Source organism: Paramormyrops kingsleyae, chromosome 1, assembly GCF_048594095.1.
Source record: "Paramormyrops kingsleyae isolate MSU_618 chromosome 1, PKINGS_0.4, whole genome shotgun sequence".
NCBI classification, from domain to species: domain Eukaryota; kingdom Metazoa; phylum Chordata; class Actinopteri; order Osteoglossiformes; family Mormyridae; genus Paramormyrops; species Paramormyrops kingsleyae.
Window position 1 is genome coordinate 9498019 of NC_132797.1, and position 24232 is coordinate 9522250.

At 45.8% G+C, this 24232-nt stretch overlaps 1 protein-coding gene across 3 annotated transcripts in view; it reads left to right on the plus strand.

Moving 5' to 3' along the window:
- The window catches only part of gramd4a (GRAM domain containing 4a), a 29985-nt gene extending 9462 nt beyond the window's left edge, over positions 1 to 20523 (plus strand). Inside the window, exons 1-18 of one of the 3 annotated variants that reach the window (XM_023830229.2) lie at positions 3292 to 3821; positions 7348 to 7468; positions 9004 to 9065; positions 9695 to 9827; positions 11473 to 11498; positions 11625 to 11716; positions 12178 to 12269; positions 12430 to 12478; positions 12600 to 12671; positions 12805 to 12848; positions 12945 to 13054; positions 13161 to 13315; positions 13659 to 13676; positions 17231 to 17378; positions 17467 to 17560; positions 17653 to 17743; positions 17833 to 17901; positions 18199 to 20523. In XM_023830229.2, the coding sequence (XP_023685997.2) occupies positions 3755 to 3821; positions 7348 to 7468; positions 9004 to 9065; positions 9695 to 9827; positions 11473 to 11498; positions 11625 to 11716; positions 12178 to 12269; positions 12430 to 12478; positions 12600 to 12671; positions 12805 to 12848; positions 12945 to 13054; positions 13161 to 13315; positions 13659 to 13676; positions 17231 to 17378; positions 17467 to 17560; positions 17653 to 17743; positions 17833 to 17901; positions 18199 to 18297 (1542 nt within the window). In that variant the 5' untranslated portion in view covers positions 3292 to 3754 and the 3' untranslated portion in view covers positions 18298 to 20523. Of the gene's footprint in view, positions 1 to 3291; positions 3822 to 7347; positions 7469 to 9003; positions 9066 to 9694; positions 9828 to 11472; positions 11499 to 11624; positions 11717 to 12177; positions 12270 to 12429; positions 12479 to 12599; positions 12672 to 12804; positions 12849 to 12944; positions 13055 to 13160; positions 13316 to 13658; positions 13677 to 17230; positions 17379 to 17466; positions 17561 to 17652; positions 17744 to 17832; positions 17902 to 18198 lie in introns of those variants that run through there. The other 2 variants (XM_023830227.2, XM_023830228.2) reach the window with 2 other exon arrangements.
- The last annotated feature ends 3709 nt before the right edge of the window (positions 20524 to 24232 follow it).

The following is a 24232-nucleotide window of genomic DNA, read 5'->3' on the forward strand; positions in this document are numbered from 1 at the left end:
GGTGTCTGTTGGTATCAGTGAGGATCTCCATGACAAGATGTCTGAGGGATTCACTCGGGGGCTCTAGCCTGGGGGCAACAGGAAGCGGGTAACGTGGTTCTAGGAGATCGAAAGCAGAAGCCACACTCTTGCAGGTGGGTCACATGACCTGCAGTGCTGATGGAGTAAGGCTGCTCTTCATTTCTCAGCTCACTTCCTTATGATGTGAGGATGCTTGCTTTGTCGTCAGACAGTGTCCCATCTGCTGCACATGCTGGGACGGGACCCACGGGGTGACAGACCCCAGCAGCAGACGCTTGATCTCCAGTTTCATTCAGTTTACAGAGGGGGTTGGGGGGGGTGGGTTCTTCTACTAAAAGATGTAGCACTATCTGCATTAATTAACTATTTAAATGATGTTGTATAGTTTTTAACATTGATGTCAAAGCTTACCCTAATTTCATATAAATTTATGCTAATTTCTCACCAATTGTTAACCGTAGCTGTTGTTATTTCCTGCCTCAGTGGAGATCAGTGGTAATGTTTAACAGATTAAATATGTTAATATGGAGAAGCCAGTAACTTTGGGAATGAATCAGCATCTGTGAGTGTCGTCCTGTCTTGGGTCCATGCCCATCCCTTTCTAAATGGTTCTGGCTGCATGGGAATCATGTTGTGTCCTATCTGTGATTAACACTCCAATGGCTGGTAATTATTTCTATATTCATTAACTCTCCTGGTGTGTTGGACACTACAGGGTTAGCTGAACCTCTATGGATGAGATGCTGTTGGTTGTTGTTTCTAAATCTCCAGTGTGGCTTTTGCTTATTTGCTTATTAAGGCCAGTGTATAGAAATTTGGAGGGAGGGGGGAGTTATTTGTTGGGGAGGCAGAGAAACAGCTGGTCCGCTTGTGTGCTTTTTGGGGCGACGGTCCTTTTCCTCATAGGCACAATGTCTGGTGTGAGTGTAATGGCAGTCAGATGAGGGTTTCCTTTTTGGACAAATGCTCTGAGTAAACATGGTGTTTAAAAATAGACTCTTACATGGCTTTTCCAGGTCAGATGAGAGATTGATGAACGAGTCGATCCACCGCTAATATCCTTCAGAGTGGTCTGACTGTGGTGGGACAACATTCTGATTTTGCAGGTGTCCAAACACCATCTTCATATACGGCTTTGGTTGTTTCTGAGTCTACCATGTAATGGATCGCAGAAAACTCTAGAATCGTTTGTGTGGCCCAAGTCTGTTCTGTTCGCCAAGTTATTTACTTCTATTTGCAGTACTTAGTTAACAGGCTGCAGCACTGCTCTGCCGTAAGTGACATAACAACTTAGGGGTCCTTCCAGAAGCGTTCATTTGGGAAACGGTCACATGAAACTGTTCCGCTTCTCAGAGCTGTTGAAAATTCCTCACTGCTTTGGAGAATGACTCTAGTAACAAGTCTATACTGGGACCAGATGCTTGCGGAGCGTTAGAGAGCCCGTTTTTTCTTACGAGAGTATGTGACATCTTCCAATGATATCCCGCCTGTTGTCAGAAATTCTATCTTTAATGCAGACCACACAGGTGTATCATTCAGAGTACCAAAGTCTCTGCGTCTTCACGATGCCTGTGATGAAGGCACCTGTGATGAAGGATACTTAGGGGTGCACAGTATCACATTGTGATATGTGAAATTTCCATGAGTAACACTGCAATATTTATAAATCATAAAAGGAAATAAAACAAACTACAGTCAAATAGAACATATCTCCCAATAGTGTGTGTCAAATAAGTTGATGTTGTTGCCACGAGTTGTTGAAAGATACAAAGCAGTGCTGACAAATGCAATATGATTATTGAGCATGCATAGATATATTGTGCAACCTTACCTATACTTGCATTTATTGGTTTATCAGATGCTTTTGTCCAAAGCAACATACAAGCGAGGCAGTTATGTCTCAAGCTTACAACTACCAAGCAGCCATCAAAGCATAGTAGAAAAATGCTGAAGCACCTGGTATAGCTAAGGAATAGCAGATGAAGACAACGCAGTTCAGTGGTTGGCTGAGCTAGTTTAGATGCTCCCTGAAAAGATGGGTCTAGAGGCATTTCTTGATATTTTAAGAGGAATTCTTATGACAGGACGTGAGTGGGTAGATTGTTCTACCTTTGAGGAGCCACACACAGATTGTGTGATTCATTGGAGATCAAAGTCAGGATCAAAGATTTGAACATGCTCCTATTGCTTATAGGGAACCAATGATGTGAGACAAGGAGGGTGTAACAGGAGAAGTATTTCAGCTTATTGAATACCAGACTTGTTGGGTTTGAATCATTTGCAGTGGTGAACAAGCTGGTTGCCTTATTAGCAAGGAGCTGCAGAAGTTTAGTTGTGAGATGACAAGTGCCTGGACAAGAAGCTGAGTTACATATTCTGGCAAGGCCTGATCTTCCTGATATTTTACATGGTGTATATGTGACTGTATCAGGGCTACAAGACTGGGAGATGAGAGATGATCCATGTGCCTAGCACAGGATAGCCAGTCATCTGTTATTACCCCTAGGATCCTGGCTGACCTCAAAGGAGACCATGGCGTGTATCCAAGGGGTACAGTGATGTTGTGGTGGATGGTAGGGCTGGCAGGGAAGATGAGAAGCTTGGTTTTGTAGAGATTCAGCTGTAGGTGTTGACAAAGCACAGACAGCAGTGTCCTTGGGGTGGGCAGGTCGGACTGAATATCTTCAGCGTATGAGTGGTAGAAGCAGCCATGTAACTGGATGATCGGACCTAGAGAAACAGTGTACAGGGACAAGAGGAGGGGACCAAGGAGTGAACCTTGGGGCACACTCGTTACCTGATGTAACTCTGGTAACCACTGCACTCCAAGACACTTGGAACAGTTTGCCTGATGGATGAGAGACAAACCATCCCAGAGTAGGGTTTGGCAATTCATTGTGTCAGTATTTGCAAAAATGTGCAAGATAAGAGCAAACGACTGAAACACAGCTCTTGTAACTTTTGGTGCATCATGACAGTCAAGAGTGTGGTCTGAGTTGAGTGTTTAAGCCCCTTAAGATAGTCTGACAATGGCCCAGGAAGATCTTATGTGTGAGTCAAATCAGACACTTGATTGAGGACAGTATGCTCAGAATCTGAGGCAGAAATTAAAGGAGTGAGACTGACCTGCAGTGACAGGGTGAATGAGGTGGGGGAGGTGTATGTGGGGGTGTGGAGGGGGACTGTGAGTAGTGGATGAGAGGAACCGGCTGCCAATAGCTGCTACTTTCTCTTTGAAGAAAGTGGCAAAGTTATAAGTAGTCAGGATGGTGGGTGGGGTGGTAGTGGAGGGTTAGGTGGTTTGTATCTGTGGTGGTGGTGCTCTTATGATAGTAGTCGGTTTTAGCAGCAGTGATGTCAATACAAAAATGTACGTGACTGATAATCAGCAAGGTCCCTGAGGTTCTCTGTCATTTTCTCTAAGCTAGCCATAGACAGTGCTGGACAGCCAGAGGTGAGAGGGTTGTGAGCCTGCTGACCTGGAGGAGAGGGGGAAAGGGGTGTTAAGGCATGAGTTTGGAACAGAGCATAGTGCCAAGCACTTGAAACAGAACTCCTTAGGAGAAGGAAGGGTAGAGGACATACAGGGAAGCAATTTTTGCAGAGAGTGAAGGCTATGGCAGATACTCGAGGAAGGCAAGTAGAAGGAAACTAGGGGAGGAAGTCAGGAGGAGATGTAAGGCGTGACAAGGATACCTGCGTGAAGCAGTGATCAGAGACCTGTCAAGGGGTGATGAGTACAGTGTTACAATGTGGAGTGGAAGGTCTTGGAAACGTTACCCTGAGTGGACCTCATCATGGTAGGTAAAAACGTGACACTTCCCTCATTGCTCTTCCTTTGTTTTGTGATGCCGTTTACTTGTGTAGGCAGTAATGGTGTGAAGCTGAGGATGGGACCTTTTGTCCCTGAGGTATTCAGCCACTGACCTCGGCAAGGTTCATATCTGTGTGCAGATTTCTATACTGCTCTATGGCTGCCCAAGAATGGACCATAACTGTTTCAATGAATGACACCACTACCTCTCAAATATCATACAGCAGGTTCCTAACTGCATGGACAATCCACTCTCTAAGGCAACTTCAATGCACACTGCACTTTGCACAACATCACCTCATGCGCCACCACTTGCCACTATTTTGCATTTTGTATATGTTGGATATTTTGTTAATTTTTAATCTTATTGTCTGCACTTTATATTTATATTTATATTACCTTATCTGCACTTTTTTTTAATCTTTCTCTTTCTCTTTCTCTTTCTCTTTTCTTGTCTTTGGATCGGTCAGGGTTCATTTCACTGCATGTTGTACCTGTTATAACTATGTATGTGACAAATAAAGAATCTTGAATCTTGAATGTGTGCTGGTATTAGGACCGTGAGCATGGGGTCCTGTCCATGAGATTGTCCTTCTGCTGAAAGAGGATTCATTCAAGATTTATACTGGGAAAATAATTCTTAACCCCATGAATTCCAAAATGTAATTATAAAATAACCTGCCTGGCTATGAAGTATATTTTTCCAGCTGCATCAGATTCCATGGCAGAGGTCACTTTGCTCGTTGAGGTATGAGCATCCTTATGCGTTTGAGGGTAAAATGATCTCTGTAACAGTTCCCTCTGCCAGAAACCAGAAAAGCAAGCACAGTGTGCTGCTCACTGGTCTGAGTCCTGAGAATCCAGTTCATGTTCATGAATGGGGTGAGAATGCTTGAGTGAATCCTGGGCTGATTTGTTCTGGAAATTGTAAGCCACGCGTGTAATGAGAGAGTGCTGTTCTATAAAGGCTAGTGTGCAAATGGCGCTTACATGACAGGAGGGGAATAACCCTCGTCATCCTTTCTGCCCCTTCTGAAACCGGAGACCTCTGTGGGGCTGTGTGCATGGCCCAAGCTGCCACATGTGATGTGGGTGGCTGGATATTCCGCTCAGAACACCAGCGAGAGGGCTTGGAGCTGACTCACTGCTTATTCACTATCTTAATCACATCAGCCTCACTGAAGCTGGCATGGCTTCAGGGGAAATGCACTGATTTTGTTCTGTAAACAGTCAAACCGCTTTTCTGCAGTTCCTGTCTGCTCCCGTGATGGGGTTTCCTTCAATGCACTTCCTGTTTGACAGGCCAATGATGATGAGATGTGTCTGCTAGGTGCATAGGTATGGGGAGACCTGCTCCTGTCCTTCTTGTTCGTTTCTGTTTGTTGGATTCCTCTGCATATGCTTCTCTCTTCTCATGTTCAATGACTGTAATATCTCATCTCATTAAATGGATTATGAGCGGATTAAGGAGGTGCCTGAAGCCAGAGCCTGCCTTTCCCTGCCTGTGGTCCAATGCAAGCTGCCTTCTGCTCATTATCTTCACCGTCTCTTAGGATCTCAAGGTTACGCTCCCATCAGAATTCTCCTGGCCTCTAGCATCCTCAGTGGTTCCTACCTCCACCAGCTGGGCAGTGGCACCTTAGTGACAGGAGGGGATGGGGTGATGACATCACAGCCTAGTAAAACACTGATGTCGGCCTGAGTACAGTTCTTGCAATCTCATTATTGTATTTTCATTCCGGTTTGCTCTTGTGTGAACACAAACTGATATTACAGCTTGGTATTTCCATAGCAGCAGTTGGCAGCTTCGAAAGCATGAATGAGCCAGAGTGTCCAGTACACTGAGGATGCAGTGGCAGTGTGTCTCTGTTCCTGTGCCTGCAGCATTCCCGAGCTGGGCCAGCCCCCGCGGGGAGGCACTGCCATTGTGGGTAATAGTCATGTCCGGCTCCACAGGGGGACCAGGCTCACCCTAAATAATCCTGTGGCCCACCCAACATGTCAAAGCTGGGGCTGGGCCTGGCGATGTTGTGGACAGGGAGATCCCAGAGAGTTGTTGGTTCAACAAAGTACTTAAGCATGAAAAGTAAAATACTCAGCTGTGTAATTGAATCCAAGTGACCAAGTGGGTTTGGGTAGGAGAACAGCTAATGTAACTGATGCGGTGATTTAGATTATGTAGATATTTGGCGATGTAGATATCATGCTGTAGATGTAGGTGTGTTTTCAGATGGTGTAGGTGTGGTGGTATCTATATGCTGTAGATATAGCCGCTGGTGGAGTATCGCCATCTTCCCTCCATCAGGGGGTATGAACCCATTTCGACACTCTCACTTGCCGTGACATGATCGTCCCCTTTTCTCCATTTGAGCTCCTCTCGGGGTAGCGGAAGGGAGACGTAAAGGTGATTTAAGGGACCCCCCCTTGTTGTGTGTTGTCTGCCTGGCATCCTGCCACACTGCACACATTATCCATCCTGCCAGTGGCGCCGAGAGCCAGTGCAGTGCGTTAATGTTTAATGACTCCTAACAGGTGCAGCCTGACTGCTTCTTCTCTGACGTGCGTCTTGTCACCGCGTGTCTCCCAAAGCTCACTTTCTGATCTGCACACGTGCAGCGAGTGCAACACGTTCATGAATGTTGTTTGGCACAGCTTAGCTCTACTGTTGCTTTCAACACCAAAATGGAAACTTCCGTGTCCTTTTAACTTCGGGGGGGCACACACCTCAAGAATGAGTGTCTGCAGTTGTCATGGAGGTTTGATGAGATGGTTCAGTCTGCAGTTTGGTTTTGTCGTGCCATGGGTCTGGAATCTGTGAAATGATTGTATGATTGTCTTTTTGTTTGGATCGTTTGGTTCCAAGTTTGCAGAACTCCCAGTGAGTGTGTTTTATACGATGGGGTTTTCCTACCACTTTTTTTTCCCCCCGGTGTTAAAATTTTTCTGATGGATGGGAGTTAGGGTTAGCAGATTTTCCTCAGATTTGTTTCTGTGACTGTTTTCTGCTTCTAGATAAAGCAAAGTTGTAGTCTCAATGCAAAAAAAACACCGTCAGTCCTATTCAGCAGCGCCACCTTCGTTCTGGTGGAGAGCTTGCAAGGTGGTCTTTTATCCTGCCGTGCTTTGTTTCCTTCTGAAAGGAGCCACTCCTGCTCCTCAAATATTAACCGCGGTATGCACAGAACAAAGAGACTGGAGAGAGATGCCATGGTCTGACTTGAATTCTCCTGCATGGTTTGCAGGACTGGCATGCTGCTTACGTCTTAACTGTAAAACAGCACTCCTGTGTCTGTTGATTGTCTTTTCAGGTCACATTTATGTGGATGTCATGTTTCATACACATCGTGTGGTGCTTCTGAACCATATAAAATGAGGCAGTGAATCATATCCTTCATGTTAAAATTCTTAAACATGTGCCTTTAAAAGAGAAAGTACGGTGTTAAGTATTTTTAGGCTTGTACATCCATCTTCTAAATCCTGATGTAGATTTCTTTTTTCTTTTTCCCCCCCAGAGGAGGAACTGAGAAAATTGCGTGAAGAAACAAACATTGAAACTTTGAAACAGGAGCTTGAAAAAGAACGAATGAAAAGATTAGACCTCGAGCAGAAAATGAACGAGGTCATTAAAGCGAGGTGAGTGTGTGCTGAGTGTTTGCGCCAGCCCTTCCGGACCTTTCTGCCGCTCTCTGTGTGAATGTGCCATGTGAGCACATGGCTCTGCCTTCCAGGCTATAGCAGGCTTGTGCTTCAGCAGGTTTTACCGCAAGCGCTGCTTTAAAAATAGTCCCGCCTGCTGGTCGCCCTGGGAGACCGGGGATTCCTCAAGGAGAGGCGGGGACCAGTGTGTAGCCGGACGTGGGCACGGACACGGGCAAGGGCACAGACAAGTGTCACACTGAGCAGCCTAATTGGGCCGCGGTGACTCATAAGCATGTAATCCTGAGTGACCGTGGATCTGGACCCGTTAATCTGTTTACAGTGACACGTGGTGTTCGTTTTTCTGGTTTGCTTTGGCAATCATTGAACATACTCATCAATCTCAAGACTTTAAGAGCATTTCTCAAAAAAGTTCATGCATATAGCACAACACTACGGTTTAGCTGCAAAAGCCTGTAATTTACCCAAAACAATTAACTTGTGTCTCAAAAGCAAATAATTCCACCAATGAATTAGTCAGTGCCAATCACAAGTACAATCAGCATCGTTTTAACCATGAGAGTCAAAATGCTTAGATATATTATCAAAATGTCAGTGTAAGGATACTCCTGAACTAAAAATTGTATTAGTCAGTTTCCAATTTCTCATTGTCACTGATCAGTCATTCTTTTTTAGCAAACTGATACTTATTCATGTCAAACACCTGTTTCAACTTTAAGCTCCATATTACACTATGTACAGTTCACTGTTGAAAGCACATATTTTTTATTGCATATATTTTTCATATCTCAAGTCACTGTACAATAGCTAACAAAAAAGTCACACAGCACTGTACAACACAAAAACAACAAAATGGCAATACAAGAACAACAAAACAATAATACAAGTAAAAAAAAATACTGTGGGAACCAAAAATGCAACAATGCTGTATCACTGCAATATATGGAACATATATTTAAATATATAAAAAAAAATTAAATCATATATATATATATCACAATATCTAAATATATTTAAATCATTTTGTAAGCTGGGTTAACTGTTTTGCATGTGGTGCAAGATGATCAATTATTACAGTAGGAAACATAATCTCTTTTAACCAACAAGGCTAAAGCAACTGAAAATAGTGCCAAATGATGACAATTGTACAAAACTATTTCCATATATGTACTAAAGCATTTGGAAATTTGTGAGGCAATAAGAAATAATGTTCTGCTGTGCAGAAGTGACATTATGGTGTGGGGATTACACTTGTTTTGCAAATGTTAATTGTCATTTGAGAAATGCTCCAAAGCAAATCTAGGAAAAACTATAATGCATGGTAAACAAATGGTGTGGCTGCTGTGTCATCCTCAGCTTGTTGATGCTTTGGACGATGTTGGATGTTGGCCGATGTGTAGAATCCCAGGGGGTTTGTGTGTGTGCCTGTCTGCCTGGGACCCACACTGGCAGTTTTCTGCATGATTGTCACAGGTTAGCGTGTCACCTCTTCTGATCGTCTCCCCCTGCAGGTTGGAGGACTCGCCGGCACAGTCCCCACCTAAGGCGCCATTACCAGTTGCCAATGGGGCAGGTGAGTCCGGGTCTCGTGCTGTCAGTCTGCCTGTTTTTTTTTTTTTTTTTTACGGCTTCTTTTATAGATGGTGACATCATCTTTGGAAAATGGCATTAATCCGCAGCTAGCTGTGCTGGTTCCCACTGATTAGCAGGTATCACGGCACAGAGACGATGAAACAGGCCCCCACCCCGGGTATTCAGTGCTGGAGACTCTGCCTGCAGTGAGGGTGGCTTGGGGGGCTATTCTAATAAAAGGAAAAGTGTCACCATGGTTATCAGAGAGGAAGTGAGTGAGGCTGGTTAAAGCATATCGCACCTCCACACACACACACACACACACACACACACACACACACACAGGCACGCGGTGGCAGCAGGCAGCCTCGTTCGCATGCGCCAGAACACCAGCACGCTGTTCGGCTTCCGGTGAACAGCACATTATTTTAGGAAGTGGGTTAAATGTGTGGATCACAGGAATCTAGGGCAAGTGGCTCTACGGAGGGGAGCTCAGAAAATCCTCTGGATGTGGGACAGGCGGACAGGGGTGGTGCTGTTAGCCTAAACTGGGTCTGTGGGTTACAGGTGCAGTGACGCAGCATGGAGAGCCCCCTGCTGGCCTTGCTAACCTCACATCTTTCGCCGCAGATAAAGGCCAGGACACACTGTATTACCGGCTGCAGAAGTGGCTATATGACAGGCTTGGCGTTTACATTGAGGACTTCCGCTTTCAGCCCGAAGAGAGAACGGTGGAGGCAGATGAGCCGCTGAGTGCCAAGAGGTAAGTAAGGAGACAGAGCACAGCACCCCCTGCTGGCTGCGGGATGAATTAAGATGGCGGGACTAGACATACAGGACAGCCCCAGCAAGCTGAAGGGAGGTCTGATGGCAGCTGCATGTGGCTGTACCGGTCTTTGCTGTGATACTGTCACTTCTGGGTCCCTGATCAAGGCCCTCGTCCCAAAATGCCAGCTCCAGGGGTGCCGGAAAAGTGGCTGACCATGTGCTGGGATCCCAGGTTTCATTCTTCGCTATGTGAGACATGCGAAAACTGTACAAATGGCAAATAAATATCAACAGCACTATTAATTTCACGGTATTAGCAGATGGTCACCCCAATTCTGGATTAACACAAATAATAATAATAATAATAATAATAAATTTAATTTATAATGCACTTTACATTTTACAAAGAAGATCTCAAAGTACATACAGACAGTGAGAGAATATCACAATAAAAACAACAATGAAAGAGGAAAAAAAAAAACAATTAGTTAAGTAGTCATTAAAAACATTGGTTAAAAAGAAATGTTTTCAGGTTTTTTTTAAAACGTAACAGTCTGTGGAGCCCTCAGATGTAGAGGAAGGGCATTCCACAGCCGTGGGGCAGCACTGGAAAAGGCCCTATCTCCAGTGTTACGGGAACGAGTCCTGGGAGGGAGGAGAAGGTGTGTGTTGGTGGAGCGGAGAGTGCGTGGGTGACAGTGCGGAGTGAGGAGTTCTGTTAGATACACAGGCGCATCACCATGCAGGCATTGGAAGGTAAGCAAGGAAATTTTGTAGGTGATCCGTGCAGCAACGGGAAGCCAGTGAAGGGAGCGGAGCACGGGAGTGATGTGCTCATGTTTCCTTACTCTCATCAGGACTCTGGCAGCGCAGTTCTGAACATACTGAAGTTTTTGTATGTTTTTTTTTCTCAAGCACAAATGTATGACTGCCCATTTAATGTGAAACCAGGGCAGTGACAGGAGCTGATTGGCCAGCATGGCCTGGGGCCCCCATCCAACAGATCAATAAAGAAACAGCCATGTTTTCACAGATAACGAACACACCGCTGTGTTCGCTGTCTCCGTTTAGTCCCTGGGGTCTGTCTGGTCCAATTTTTCCCATCTTTCAGATTGGCTGTTGGTGGTGCCTCTGTCTGTCTGATGCTTCAATTCTCCACAGTCATCTGTCGAATTTGGAGCAGGTTATGGAACAAGTCAATGCGATGCGTTCTGTCACATTTACAGGAAGTGACCTGATCTCATTTAACAGGCTGCTGCACTGTAGGACTGTGTCAAGACAGTTCTGCTTGTCCTGGTCCGTTTCACATGGGTTACATGTGAAGAGTCACACTTACTGAAAGTACACATGAGAAGAAACAGCTTTGCTTCCTTTCAGAGCTGCTGGGTACAAGAATCTCCATTTGGTTTTTATCATCACACACTGTTCCCCTGACTGGTGCAGTGAGAAAAGCAGGATATTGTGTGCTCTGCTGCCCCCTTGTGTTGCTTGGGCCACAGTGCAGCTGCTCCTGAGCCTCTATTAGTTGTGAAATTCTCTTGGATGCAGTGAACAGCTGTAGTCTCTAGTGCTGCATCAGCATCCTCATGCTTCCTGGCCTCCCGCACAAACCGGTTACTTGTCTCTCTCTTCTCTTCCAGGTTAACGGAAAACATGAGGCGACTGAGTAAGTGCCTCCCTGCTGACTTTGCTGTGCAATATCAGGGACTGTTCTAGAACATTGTGCTTTAGTGTTGGATCACGTGTTGTTCTCAATGGGCATCTGGATGACACGGTTCTCCTCTGTGGACAGAGAGAGGAGCCAGACCTGTCACAAGCTTTATGAGGAATCTGTCCGCCTTGTCCAACTGGCACTCTGTATACACGTCAGCCATTGCATTCATTGTAAGTATCAACCCCTTCAGTACGGACAGCCTAAGTTTGTAAAATTGGTAAAGGCTTCATAGGCGGGTGATGCGGTGTGTGTGTGTGTGTGTGTGTGTGTGAGCGGGTTTACCTATCCTTATGGGGACATAATGTCCCCATAACGTGATAAATATCTGTTTTTTTCCCCCTTATGGGGACCAGGAAACCGGGAAAAATCGGTGACTGCTATGAAAAAACTAAAAATGCAAAAACTTGTATTTTGTTAGGTTATGGTTAGGGCAGGGTAGGGGTTAAGGTTGTCATAGTTAGCGTTAGCATTTTTCCCATTGAAATGAATGAGCGGTCCCCATAAGGATATGTTTACCCTACATGTGTGTGTGTGTGTGTGTGTGTGTGTGTGTGTGTGGCAGATGGGTGGCAGGGTGTGTACGTATGCGTGTGGATTAGTGTCTCACGTGTGTTCCCGGCCTCCTCCTCAGATTTACATGAACGCGGCCTGGTATGGCTGGGCTATCCCCATGTTCCTGTTTCTCGCCATTCTGAGATTGTCCTTGAACTATCTCATCTCCAGGTAGGTTTCTTAGCCCCGCACTCAGGTCTTGGGGATGTTCATGCTTCTAGTGGCATCATCTGAGATGGGTGGGAGGCATCACATGACTGGGGCATGAGGCGCTCAGAAAGGCTGATGGTGTTCATTTGTAGCACATTTGAATCTTTGTTTTGGTCTTCAGGGGCTGGAGGATTCAGTGGAGCATCGTGCCTGAAGTTTCTGAACCAGTGGTAAGGACTGCCTATGCTTACTGAGCACTGCCTAGAGAAAACTAGAGGGAGCTGTTAGCATTGCTGCCGTCGGTCATGTTTCCCCACAGAGGAATGCTGAACATGCTTTTCTGTCACTCAGGAACCCCCGAAGGAGGACCTGACTGTGTCAGAAAAGTTCCAGCTGGTTCTTGATGTGGCACAGAAAGCTCAGGTAATCTGGTAGACACAAGGGTTGCCCTGATTGCTGCCACCAGATATCCTAAATCTGTAATATGTGCACCCTTGACACCCACAAGATGTTTGAGCTTCAGTTCTTAATATTTGTTTCTTTGATTATTTGGCAGAATCTTTTCGGTAAGATGGCAGATGTCTTAGAGAAGATAAAGAAGTGAGTATTCAGGGTGTATCTCTACTCTATGCCCATCCTTGTGTGTGAAAAGATGGAGAGACGTGTCTTCCTGACCATTTTCTTTGTGTGTGCCAGCCTGTTCATGTGGGTGCAGCCAGAAATCACCCAGAAGCTCTACGTCACACTCTGGGTTGCCTTCATCTCCTCCTGTTTGCTTCCCTACAAGCTCTTAGGCTTCATCATTGGTGAGATCTTCAACATCCTCATATTTTGCTCTTGTTTGTCTCCTGGCCTGCCTCTCTGCAGGGGGCAAGTGTCGCTGACACCCCTCCCAATTTTCCCTGCACCCAGGACTGTACGCTGGCATCAAATTCTTCATAATCGATTTCATCTTCAAGAGTTGCCCCAAGCTAAGGCGGAAGTATGACACACCCTACATTATCTGGACCAGCCTGCCCACCGACCCGCAGCTGAAGGAGCGCAGCAATGCCGCTGTGACCCGTCGGGTGAGCCCACGGGCATCGGACCCCTGTGCTGGGGTACCATGCCTTCATCACTTCAGACACGCAGTGCCATGCTGACGGTCATGTGACTCCCATGATTATTCATTACCTACGGGCAGCTGTATGTTACCATTCCTGTGCACCCCATTCATAATGTGACTCATCAGACTACTAACTTGTGGTGTTTGTGTTACTGGAAACCAGTTTGTACTACAGCATATCATGGGATGTTGTACATACATGTGTTTGTCATGTTGTTCCAATCCTGGCTATGTTGCAGCCTGTAATGTAGGGGAGGTTACATGTGTTACATGCGTGTTCTGCTGTCTCTCTCTCTTTCTCTCAGCTCTCTGCGTGTGAGAAGGTAGGGTCTGCAGCTTGTGTGAGTCTGCAGTTTAAAAGTGTGTGTGTGTGTGTGTGTTGTTTACAAACACACTTAGTGCCTCAGCGTGTTTCTGTACACCTGGGTCTGAACATGTCCTGCTGGTTTCATCTTAACAACAAGTAAGAAAAATGAAAGCCTGAGCTGTTTATTGGGGTAGTCATAGCCTGGTTAGAGGCTGCATCACCATCCTGGGATGACATGTCAGATCCATGTTCAGGGGTGCGCTCGGCCGTATGCTGCTCTTGCTGTGTTTAGATCAGTGGTTCTCAATCCTGTTCCTGGTGCCCTTCCTTCCAGAATGTTCTCGTTCCAACCCTACCTTAATCAGGCTCAGATGGTCCTTAATAGGCTAAAGCCGGTTTCAGACCGAACGCGCTGCTCGCGGAGCTTGTGCGAGCTCTGTGGTCAAAGAACTTTGACCGCTGAGCGCTGTGACGCATTGTCGCGCGATCAATAGAAACAAGGCACCGAAATCGAAATAGAGGGAAATTTATAGCTCTGGGAAATCAGACACGGACAATATATCACATAAGCGTAGAATCTTTTCGAATGCGAAATATACATCGTCGCTACTGACCGCGAACCGAAATGACAGGAGAGTGTTTTGAAAACCGCGCCTACTCTTTGCGCAGAAGCCCCGCGCGAGCACAGCGCGTTGAGCGGACACCGCTGTTTTTTTTGAATAGGGCGCGCACAGCGCATGCCGCGTTTGGTCTGTAACCAGCTTTAGCCTATTAAGGTAGGGTTGGAACGAAAACATTCTGGCAGATGGGGCGCCAGGAACAGGACTGAGAACCACTGGTCGTAGATGATGTGGCCTTTCACTGCAGCCCTTAGCTCCATGCTGCTTCTGGTACTGAACCTGATGGCCCTCTGTTTTAACCAGCTCCCCTATGGGTCAGCATCCACTTTAACCGGCCCTTCTGCGGGATGCCATTTGCCTTAACCGACCCCACTGCAGGTCACCGTCTGCCTTAACCAGCCCCTTTGTGGGTCCCGTCTGCCTTAAACGGCTCCCCAGGATTGACCTCTGCTTTAACCAGCACCAATGTGGGTCGCAGTCTGCCTTAACCAACCTCACTGCAGGTTGCTTTAACTGGGCCCACTGCAGGTTGCCATCAGCTTTGTCTGGCTCCTCTCTGGGTCGTGTCAGCCTTAACTGGCTGTCCTATGGGTTGACATCTGCTTTAACTGGCTCCCCTGTGGCTCACCATCTGCCTTAACTGGCTCCCCTACGGGGTTGGCATCCACTTTAACTGGCCACTCTGCGGGTCGCCGTCTGCTTTAACCGGCCCCTCTGTGGGTCGCCGTCTGATTTAACTGGCTCCTCTCTGGGTCACTGTCAGCCTTTTCTGGCTGTCCTATGGGTTGGCATGTGCATTAACTGGCTCCTCTGTGGGTTGGCGTCTACCATAACCATCCCTCTCTGCGGGTCGCCGTCTGCCTAAACCCACCCCTCTGCAGGTCACCGTCCACCTTAACTGGGTCCTTTGTGGGTCACTGTCTGCCTTAACCGGCCCCTCTGTCAGTTGCCATCAGCCTTAACTGGATCTTTTGACGGTCACCGTCCACCTTACCTGGATCCTTTGCGGGTCACCATCTACCTTAACTGGATCCTTTGCGGGTCGCAGTCTACCTTAACTGGATCTTTTGACGGTCACCGTCCACCTTACCTGGATCCTTTGCGGGTCACCATCTACCTTAACTGGATCTTTTGACGGTCACCGTCCACCTTACCTGGATCCTTTGCGGGTCACCATCTACCTTAACTGGATCTTTTGACGGTCACCGTCCACCTTACCTGGATCCTTTGCGGGTCACCATCTACCTTAACTGGATCTTTTGACGGTCACCGTCCACCTTACCTGGATCCTTTGCGGGTCACCATCTACCTTAACTGGATCTTTTGACGGTCACCGTCCACCTTACCTGGATCCTTTGCGGGTCACCATCTACCTTAACTGGATCTTTTGACGGTCACCGTCCACCTTAACTGGATCCTTTGCGGGTCGCCGTCTACCTTAACTGGCTCCTCTGCGGGTTACTATCAGCTTTAACTGGCTCCCCTGTGGGTAACTGTCCGCCTTAACCACCCCCCTCCGTCAGTCGCCATCGGCCTGCTGCCTGTGCACCTTAACTGCAGTGCAGGTCCTATGTTTATGTGGCCCAATGTGGCCCAGCAGTGTTTCATACGGAATCCCCAATCAAATGACCCAGCCGGTATTCAACTGCTTGTTGAATTTGAAGCTACAGGCTGCCAGGACAAAGGAACGATTTTATTATTTAATGAAAATAAACGAACAAAAATGATACATGGATTATCTCCCCAAAGTCACAATGTTGTTATGAATCCATCTGCTTTGTTCATTCTTTGAATGTTTTATTAAAATTATACAAGTTTGTTTTTTTGCCTGGTATGTAATCATCTCGTCCTTTGGGACTTTTGGTAAGGGGCACACACATACATGTGTGTGCACACACCTGGACACACATGCACACAGAGACACACGCCGTATAACTTTCTGTCTTCTTCTGGAGGTGTTTGGGCTCTTTAAGCTCAATGTATACTGTATTTACCTCATCATTCTACACATCTGACCAGGGCTGCTGCTAACGACTATTTTTCTAAGGATTAATCTATTGACTATTTTACAGATTGGTTGATTAATCTAAATTAATTTTCCTCCAGAAAATCAAATAGACCATTTTAATTGAATTTTATTTTGACAACAAACTGTGTTTTTGCAGGGCTTTAGATAATGCTTTTCGGCACTATATGGCCATTATTTTTGCCCACAATCCGATAAGCAAGTTACAGTACCTAAAATATCAATGTCATGCGTATTGTGATGCCCACAAGTTAGTAATCTGTAGAAATTTGGTATATCTTTATGCTTATTAAATACGATTAGCAGAGCATGCCACATGTACGCTTTTGGTTTCTTCAGGAACTCAGGTACTGTGTAAAACCACCTTTTTGTTTTGTGATAATCTTGGGAGTAGTTCAAATTATGTAGTGATATTGAAGAAAAGCATTAATTATAATGAACTAAAGTGTTTTAGAAATCATAAAGGTAATTTAAAATAATTTTAAAAAACGATGCGTCGATTTTTAAAAATATCGATGTCAACACATTTTCAGCATGAATCATCTGCAGCACTTGAACTCCCTTAATTTAATTTAACTCTCTTAATTCCCTTTCCAGAATATTTTATCTCTCTTGTCCTCATGGATGTCTTTTGGACCCCCCCTTATCTGTACTGCTTCTACATGTTAGGTACCCCCTCTTCCATGCGAAGTGTGTCTGCAGTGAATGAGTGTTTTTTTTCCTCTTCTGTATTGTGCTGGCTTGTTTGTTCACTAGACCGCACTCCAGCGTTCTTGAGACTGCCCTTCAGCATTCACTAGGCCATACTCCAGTAGTCACTAAACGATTCCTGGCAATTCTAATTTTACTGTCGCAATGGGTTCTTATAGCTTGTGGTGTGTGACCTGGCTGGCCCTGACTGTTGCCTGACCACCTTCCCCACAGGTCCAGCCGGTGACCTCCCGTGGTAACCTAGCAACCAGTGTCCCATGTGGCGTCAGCCGTGACGAGGAGAGCACCCGACCACACAGCACCAAGAAGGGTGCCTTCCACGAGATCTTTAACCTGTCTGAGAACGAGCGCCCCCTGCCGGGTACGGTCACAGCAGAGTGTGTATATATGTACCCTGTGGGTCCATTATGGTGTGTGTGCTTATATGTTGACCCGCTGGCCCATTCCAGTGTGTGAGAATGGCTGGAGGTGCTGCCTGATCAACCGGGACAAGAAGATGCCCACAGATTACATCCGCAATGGGGTGCTGTACGTCACTGAGAAGTAAGTCTCCATCACGTGTGCCTACACCCACACATGCACGTGCATGCAAGCACATGCACAAGACTGTACTCGCGCTGTCTCTAACCCCACAGCTACTTGTGCTTCGAGAGCTCCAGCTCCCGCTCTGGCTCGTCCAAGAAGAATAAAGTCATCAAACTGGCTGACATCACTGACGTCCAGAAGGTCCGTCTTTAGCCGTTCTCCTACGTGCTGTGTGGCGACTGTTTCCTCCCATGTACAACATGTGACCGACATGCTGATGTCTCTCACAGTACAAAGTTTTGTCTGTGTTGCCGGGATCCGGAATGGGAATTTCGATCGCTACACCTGCCACCCAGAAGGTAGGACTCTGATTCAGTAAGCACGTTAAAAGAGAGGGCAGTATTAAAACTGCCCTAAAACTGCCCTCCGCTTCTGTGAGGCAATGACTGTGGGGAAGCCACCAGTGAAAATTAGTGTGTCTGTCTGGATATTTTAGCTTGGGGAGTATCTGTGTATGAGGGTATGTCTACAGAGGTGTGTCTGTGTGATGGTGAGTGTAGGGGCATGTCTACTCCTTCCTGTCCCCCCCCCCAGCCCCTTTGCTCCCAGACTGTGTCCTTTCTGACTGTCTGCTTCTCGCTTCTTGTGTCCCCCAGCCCCTCGTGTTCGGCGCCATGATCCACCGTGACGAAGCCTTCGAGGCGATCTTCACACAGTACATGAAAACTGTGACCAGCACCAGCCCGGACACCTAGCGGCAGGCAGACGGGCAGCCAAAAAGCTGGGGGGTGGGGGTGGGGGCAATTTCCTGCAAGCTCTACCAGCCTCTGAGCGACTGTGCTGGTGGTGGGGGTGGGGCTTGGGCCTGTGGCTGACCTCCCCCTCTCGTATCCTTTGCTCTCTCGCTCTGGTCATCTGATGTGGGCTTGGCAGGGGGCAGAGCAATTGGGTATTTCCCTCCTTGTTTTTGCAGAGAGGCCGGGGCTGGGGGGTTCCTTTGGACACTGATGTTTCATGGCGGTGGGGGGGCTGGATCTCCCTACCCACCTGCAGCCCCTTCCTGTTACTCGATGTAGATGTATGTTGGATGCTCTGGCTCTTTAGTACTGGCTTGATGAGCTATGTGCTTTGCCTCCTGGTCATCACCATGGCCACCATTGCCCTGAGAGGGACTCTGCACCCCACAGATGGAGAGAGGATCACCGGTAATGCTAATTTGTGTCACCGGTTACCAGTAAACTCCTGAGTGACCAGTGCAACTATTATTATAACCTGTAAAATATTTTACATATGGCCTTTCCTTTGAATTTTTTATGTTTTTTTTTTTTTTTTTATAATCCAAGATCTACTGAATGTTTTCCTAACTAAAGCACACATCCTTATGCAGAGGAAATCTAAACGGGAGGCTTTTGGATTGCATACAAAACCATTATTTCCCAGGATTTTACAGCTTGTTTATAATGTTTTTACAAATGTTATACATGTGTAAACTGCTGCATCTCGTAAGGGGCTTTGACATGCTCAGCCCAGTGTACTTCAACCTGCTAAGGACTTCCTGCACAGTATTTATGTGACAGTCAGTTGTAGAGTGAGCCAACCTTCCACCTAATGGCATGTACTGCATGTCCTCTTGGACATTATCATAGGGGCATAGATTTGGAGGTGAGGTAATTGATACAGGCATTAGTCGGACATCATTTCTTAGCATAAGAAAGTAAAAGAATTAAAACTGATGCTGATTACTGTTAAAGGTGAAAAATTAGCTTAATTAGCCGTTTAACATCTGATTACTACTTATTTGGTCAGTACAGATTATTGCCTTATTTTGTTTCATCTGCTGTTCGAGTTTGCCCTCGAAGTGTTATTATTAAAAGCTGGAATTTTGAAAGTTTCTGAATTCAGTGCTAAGCCATGTGCTGACCTGCAGTGTAACCATGGTTATATCTCCCTATCAAATTTTCACGTGCTTCCCGTCAGGTCTGAGGCCCTGAGGTGTCCTGTGTTGGACAGTGGCCTGTGCCAGCCTCCTCTATGTTTTTGTGTGTTTTTATTAACAACAATTTAGTAGCGTGGAAAAGCAGGATCCTGACCATCCCTCGATATGTGACCGTTGATGTCCTCCTGTACCTTTTCATCATCAAAGCTCCGTCCTGCCTCCTGCCCAGAGTCCTCATGCATTTTTTTTTTCATGGATAACAGAGCTTTTGCCAAATGTTTATTTTATAATGACCTGCAGTATGTACACAGGAGGCCAGTCAGGGTTTTGGCCTGGCCATGATGGGGGCTTGGTTAAGGTGGGATGTGGTTGGGCGTGATTGGTAATGGGCGCGTGACCGCTGCACATGGCTATGCGGCTTCGGTTTGGCCAGTTACAGGACGGCTTCTGCTCCCTCTTGTGGCTGGAACCTCCAGTGGATTTGTGCTGAGAAGTGGTTGAATGAGTTCCGGCGATGGTAGTGGAGAACTTTTGGTTCTGTTCCGAAGGCACCTGCCTGTCCTTGGGCTGGTGTACAGAGGAATCCACTTTTTATCTTAGTAGAGCCAAATTTGTCCTGGTATTAGGATTTTGTCAGGTCTCTCTGGCACCAAGAGAAGTTTTTTAGTGGCACTTCATGCCTCTAGATAGGGATGGTGGCATGTCTGTTAGGATATGAAGGCCTGACATGCTTGAGTGGGGTTCTGATGGGTCCCCCTCCCGGACCGGGGTGCAACGCCCATGCCGTGTACTCACACACTCTGCCTTAGTGTAGCTTTCAGTGTTCATGAATACTCACTGTAACCCTGTGTAAATGTAACTCTGTGATTACAAATCTGAGTGTAACCGCACATCTGTTATTGGTGTCACTGTTGTCTGATGACAATGGAAGAATTTATTTATATTTCAAAACATGTTCTGTTGGGGGTGGTCTGTAAAGTTTTTAAAAGAGTATCTATTGTAAAAATGTGATGTATGTTTTTTAAGTAAATGAATTTAAATGACAGCTTTCTTCTCTTCATTCTGTACCTCTCTTCTGACTCTTTATCAGTGAGTGACATTTCTGTATTTACCTGTGGTCCAATAAGACTGTCGAGTTATGGGATGTAGGCTCCACTCCCCGTGACTGTGACAAGGATAAATGGATGGATGGATATGGGGGATGACATACTTCTGTACTCTGGGTTGACTAACATGATGTTTCACATATCAGCTGAGTGTTGTACCTCAGCACTGACAGTTTGTCAGTGATTTGCTGGAGGAGGGAGAGACTGTCAAGTGAAAGTGGGTCAATGAACCATCAGTAAATATATGGATTTTGCTCATTTGGCCAAGGGCTTAGCTGAGATGTCAGCAACTGCTCACCCCCTCAACTGTTCAACCCCTGGAGTCCCCCTCATCTTAAAAGGTCAGGTGGCTTCTGGACCGGTTTGCCCCTTCAAGGTGTCAATGAAAATATTGATCTGGTGTGGCCACCCCAGAGCTGCTCTTTCACATTTCCTGGTGTTTACATCGTGCCATATTCCAGCTCCTGGGGGCATTGATAATGCATCTTCTTCATCTGTGTGCTTAAAGCACTGAGCATCATTCACAACCTCCTAACTCCACAAGGGAGTGCACAATGCTGGGGCAAAAGACAGAATTTCTCAAGGTCCATGATAAAAAGAGACTTGAAGCGACATCGCTGTTGGGCTGTCTGTCCTGGTTACGTCTCTTGGTTATATCAGTACCACATGGCTAGACATAAAGAGATGTTTGTTTAATGTTTAGTGACTTGGTAACCTGAGCTGAGTGTAATCCTGACCCTCATCTTCACTTCATCTGGCCTTTCAGAAGAGTTCGGGACACAGCTGTACCTTGATGTAAAATACCAAAGTGGATGCAATGCTGCGCCACAAGGGGGCACTAGAGTACAAAAATATAACTGCACATTTGCTTGAGGCTGAGCATGGAAAATAAGGATTTATGTACCCTGACGAATGGCTCCAAAGGGTGTACATACATTTACATTAAGCTCCTAATCGCAGGGGAGCTATGAAAGATGCGTGGGAGATCTTTCATAACCGTTTTGTTGTGTTTTCCAAGCCTAGTGAGGGTACATTTGGGAAAATGTGTAGATTAGTAAATCCCAAAAAACAAACCACCTGCCATCGCTGTGGAGTAAAACACCCCCCCCCCCTGTTCTTTAAATAAAGCCTACAACAACAAAGATTAGGTGACAAGTTGTTGATGTAGCTTGCAAGCATATGTTGCATGAAAATGGTACACTATATAGACAAAAATATTGGGACTCACCTCTTAATCACTGAATTCAGATGTTTGATTCAGTCCCATTGCCACAGGTACATAAACTCAAGCACCTAGCCATGCAGTGAGGATTACACACATTTGTGAAAGAATGGGTCAGTATGAAGAGCTCATTGAAAACAAGCATGGTAATGTCACAGGATGCCATCTTTGTGATAAGTGGGTTTGTTCATTTTTTTCCCTGCTAGATATTCCACGGTCAACTGTAGGTGGTATTACTGCAAAGTGGAAGTGTTTAGGAACATAATAAACTCAGCCATGAAGTGGCAGACCATGTAAAGTGACAGAGAGGTTGCTGAGTGCTGAGGCACATAGTGAGTGGAAGTCGCCAACACTCTTGAGTAACTGCAGAATTCCAAACTTCCTCTGGCATTAACCCCAGCACAAAAACTGTGCACCAGGAGCTTCATGGAATGGACTTCCATGGCTGAGCAGCTACATGCAAGTCTCGCATGTAAAGCATGCTGACACTGGACCGAGGAGCAATGGAAACGTGTTCTGTGGAGCGATGAATCATGCTTCTCTGTCTGGCAGTCTGATGGATGAGCCTGGGATTGGTGGATGCCAGGAGAACGTAACCTGCCTGACTGCATTGTGCCAACTGTAAAGATTGGTGGAGGAGAGATAATGGTATGGGGTTGTTTTTCAGGAGTTGGGCTAGGCCCTTTAGTTCCAGTGAAGGGAACTCTTAATGTTTCAGCATACCAAAATATTTTTGACAATTCTGTTTCCAACTTTGTGGAAACAGTTTTGAGAAGGCCCATTTCTGTTCCAGCATGACTGAGCCCCAATGTACAAAGCAAGGTCCATAAAGACATGGTTGGGTGAGTATGGTATGGAAGAACTTGACTGGCCCAAACCTCAATCCCATAGAATTCCTTTACGATGAACTAGAATGGAGCTTGAGCCAGACCTTCACGTCCAACATCAATGCTTTCACAGAATAGTAGCAGCTGTTATAGCTTAAGGGGGAACATACTCCATATTGATGCCTATGGATTTAGAATACGATGTAATAAAAGTTCCTTTAGGTGTAATGGCCAGGTGTCCCAATACTTTTGTGTATATACTGTACCCATTGTGATAGACTGGTAACCCTGGGTCTGGGTTTTTGAAGGTATTCTGTATACCTTGGTTGTAATGATTGGGTATTTCAGTACTGTTCCCCTTCTATCAGCTTGAACCAGTCTGGCCATTCTTCTCCAACCTCTGCCAGCAACACAGCATTTTTTATCCAGAGAACCGCTGCTCTCTGGATGTTTTTTTTTTTTTACATTTTTGGCCCATCCTTTATAAACCATGAGATGGCTTTGCATGAAAACTGCAGTAGATCAGCACTTTCTGAAATACTCATACCAGACTGTCTGGCACCAACAACCATTCCGTGTTCAAAGTCACTTAAATCTCCTTTCTTCCCCATTCCAGGGGGTATTCCATGAAAGTAGCTAAAGAAAGCCAGACGTTCCCGAAAAAGTCAGACTCAAACTAGTGCCATCTCTAAACTTAGCCTCATGTCGTTCCACTAATGCAGTTTAGTTTTAACTAATCAAAGCTCATACAAGACAGACTTGCATAGTCTCAGTGCACACACCCGAGATATTTAGAAAGCCCAAATGAATGGATGAACGATAGATCGATCAAATGAGTCGGAAAACTTGTAAAATTAGAGCGTTGTTTTTTTTACTGCTGCAGAAAAAACGCTGCTGATGGAGCTTATGAAAAATACAAAGATGTAATGGCTAAAAATATTAACAAATAAATAAAGCCAGGGAGTTGGCTTGGCAAAGAATTGCAGACAGACTAAATGCGTAAGTTATATAAGTGTTACAAGTGCCTAGTATGGTGGTACAGTGGTTTATGGTGTCGCCTTACACCACGAAAGTTCCTGGTTTGATCCCCACATAGTCAACGGGGACCCGTCTAGGTTAAGTTCACATGTCATTCTTACTGTATAATGTTATTGAATGGAATTTCATCCCACGAAATGATCTTTTGGGAATCTGTTCCCACACGTTGGACGTTCTTTGAGACAATGCTTAACTAAGAGTTAACCTGGGGCCTGTACTACGAAGCGGGGTTACTGGCTTATCGGAGTAACTTGTCGGATTTTAGGTAGTCTGGGCAAAATGTAAGTGAACGAATATGAAGTCCATAAGAACATAAGAAATTTACAAATAAGAGGAGGCCATTCGGTCCATCAAGCTCATTTTGGGAGAACTTAAATAATAGCTCAGAGTTGTTAAAATCTTATCTAGCTCTGATTTAAAGGAACCCAAGGTTTTAGCTTCCTCTACACTAGCAGGAAGACTATTCCATACTATTCCTACACGCTGTGTAAAGAAGTGCTTCAAGTCCATTTAAACTGTGGTACCTTAAATCCGACAAGTTACTCCGATAAGCCAGTAACC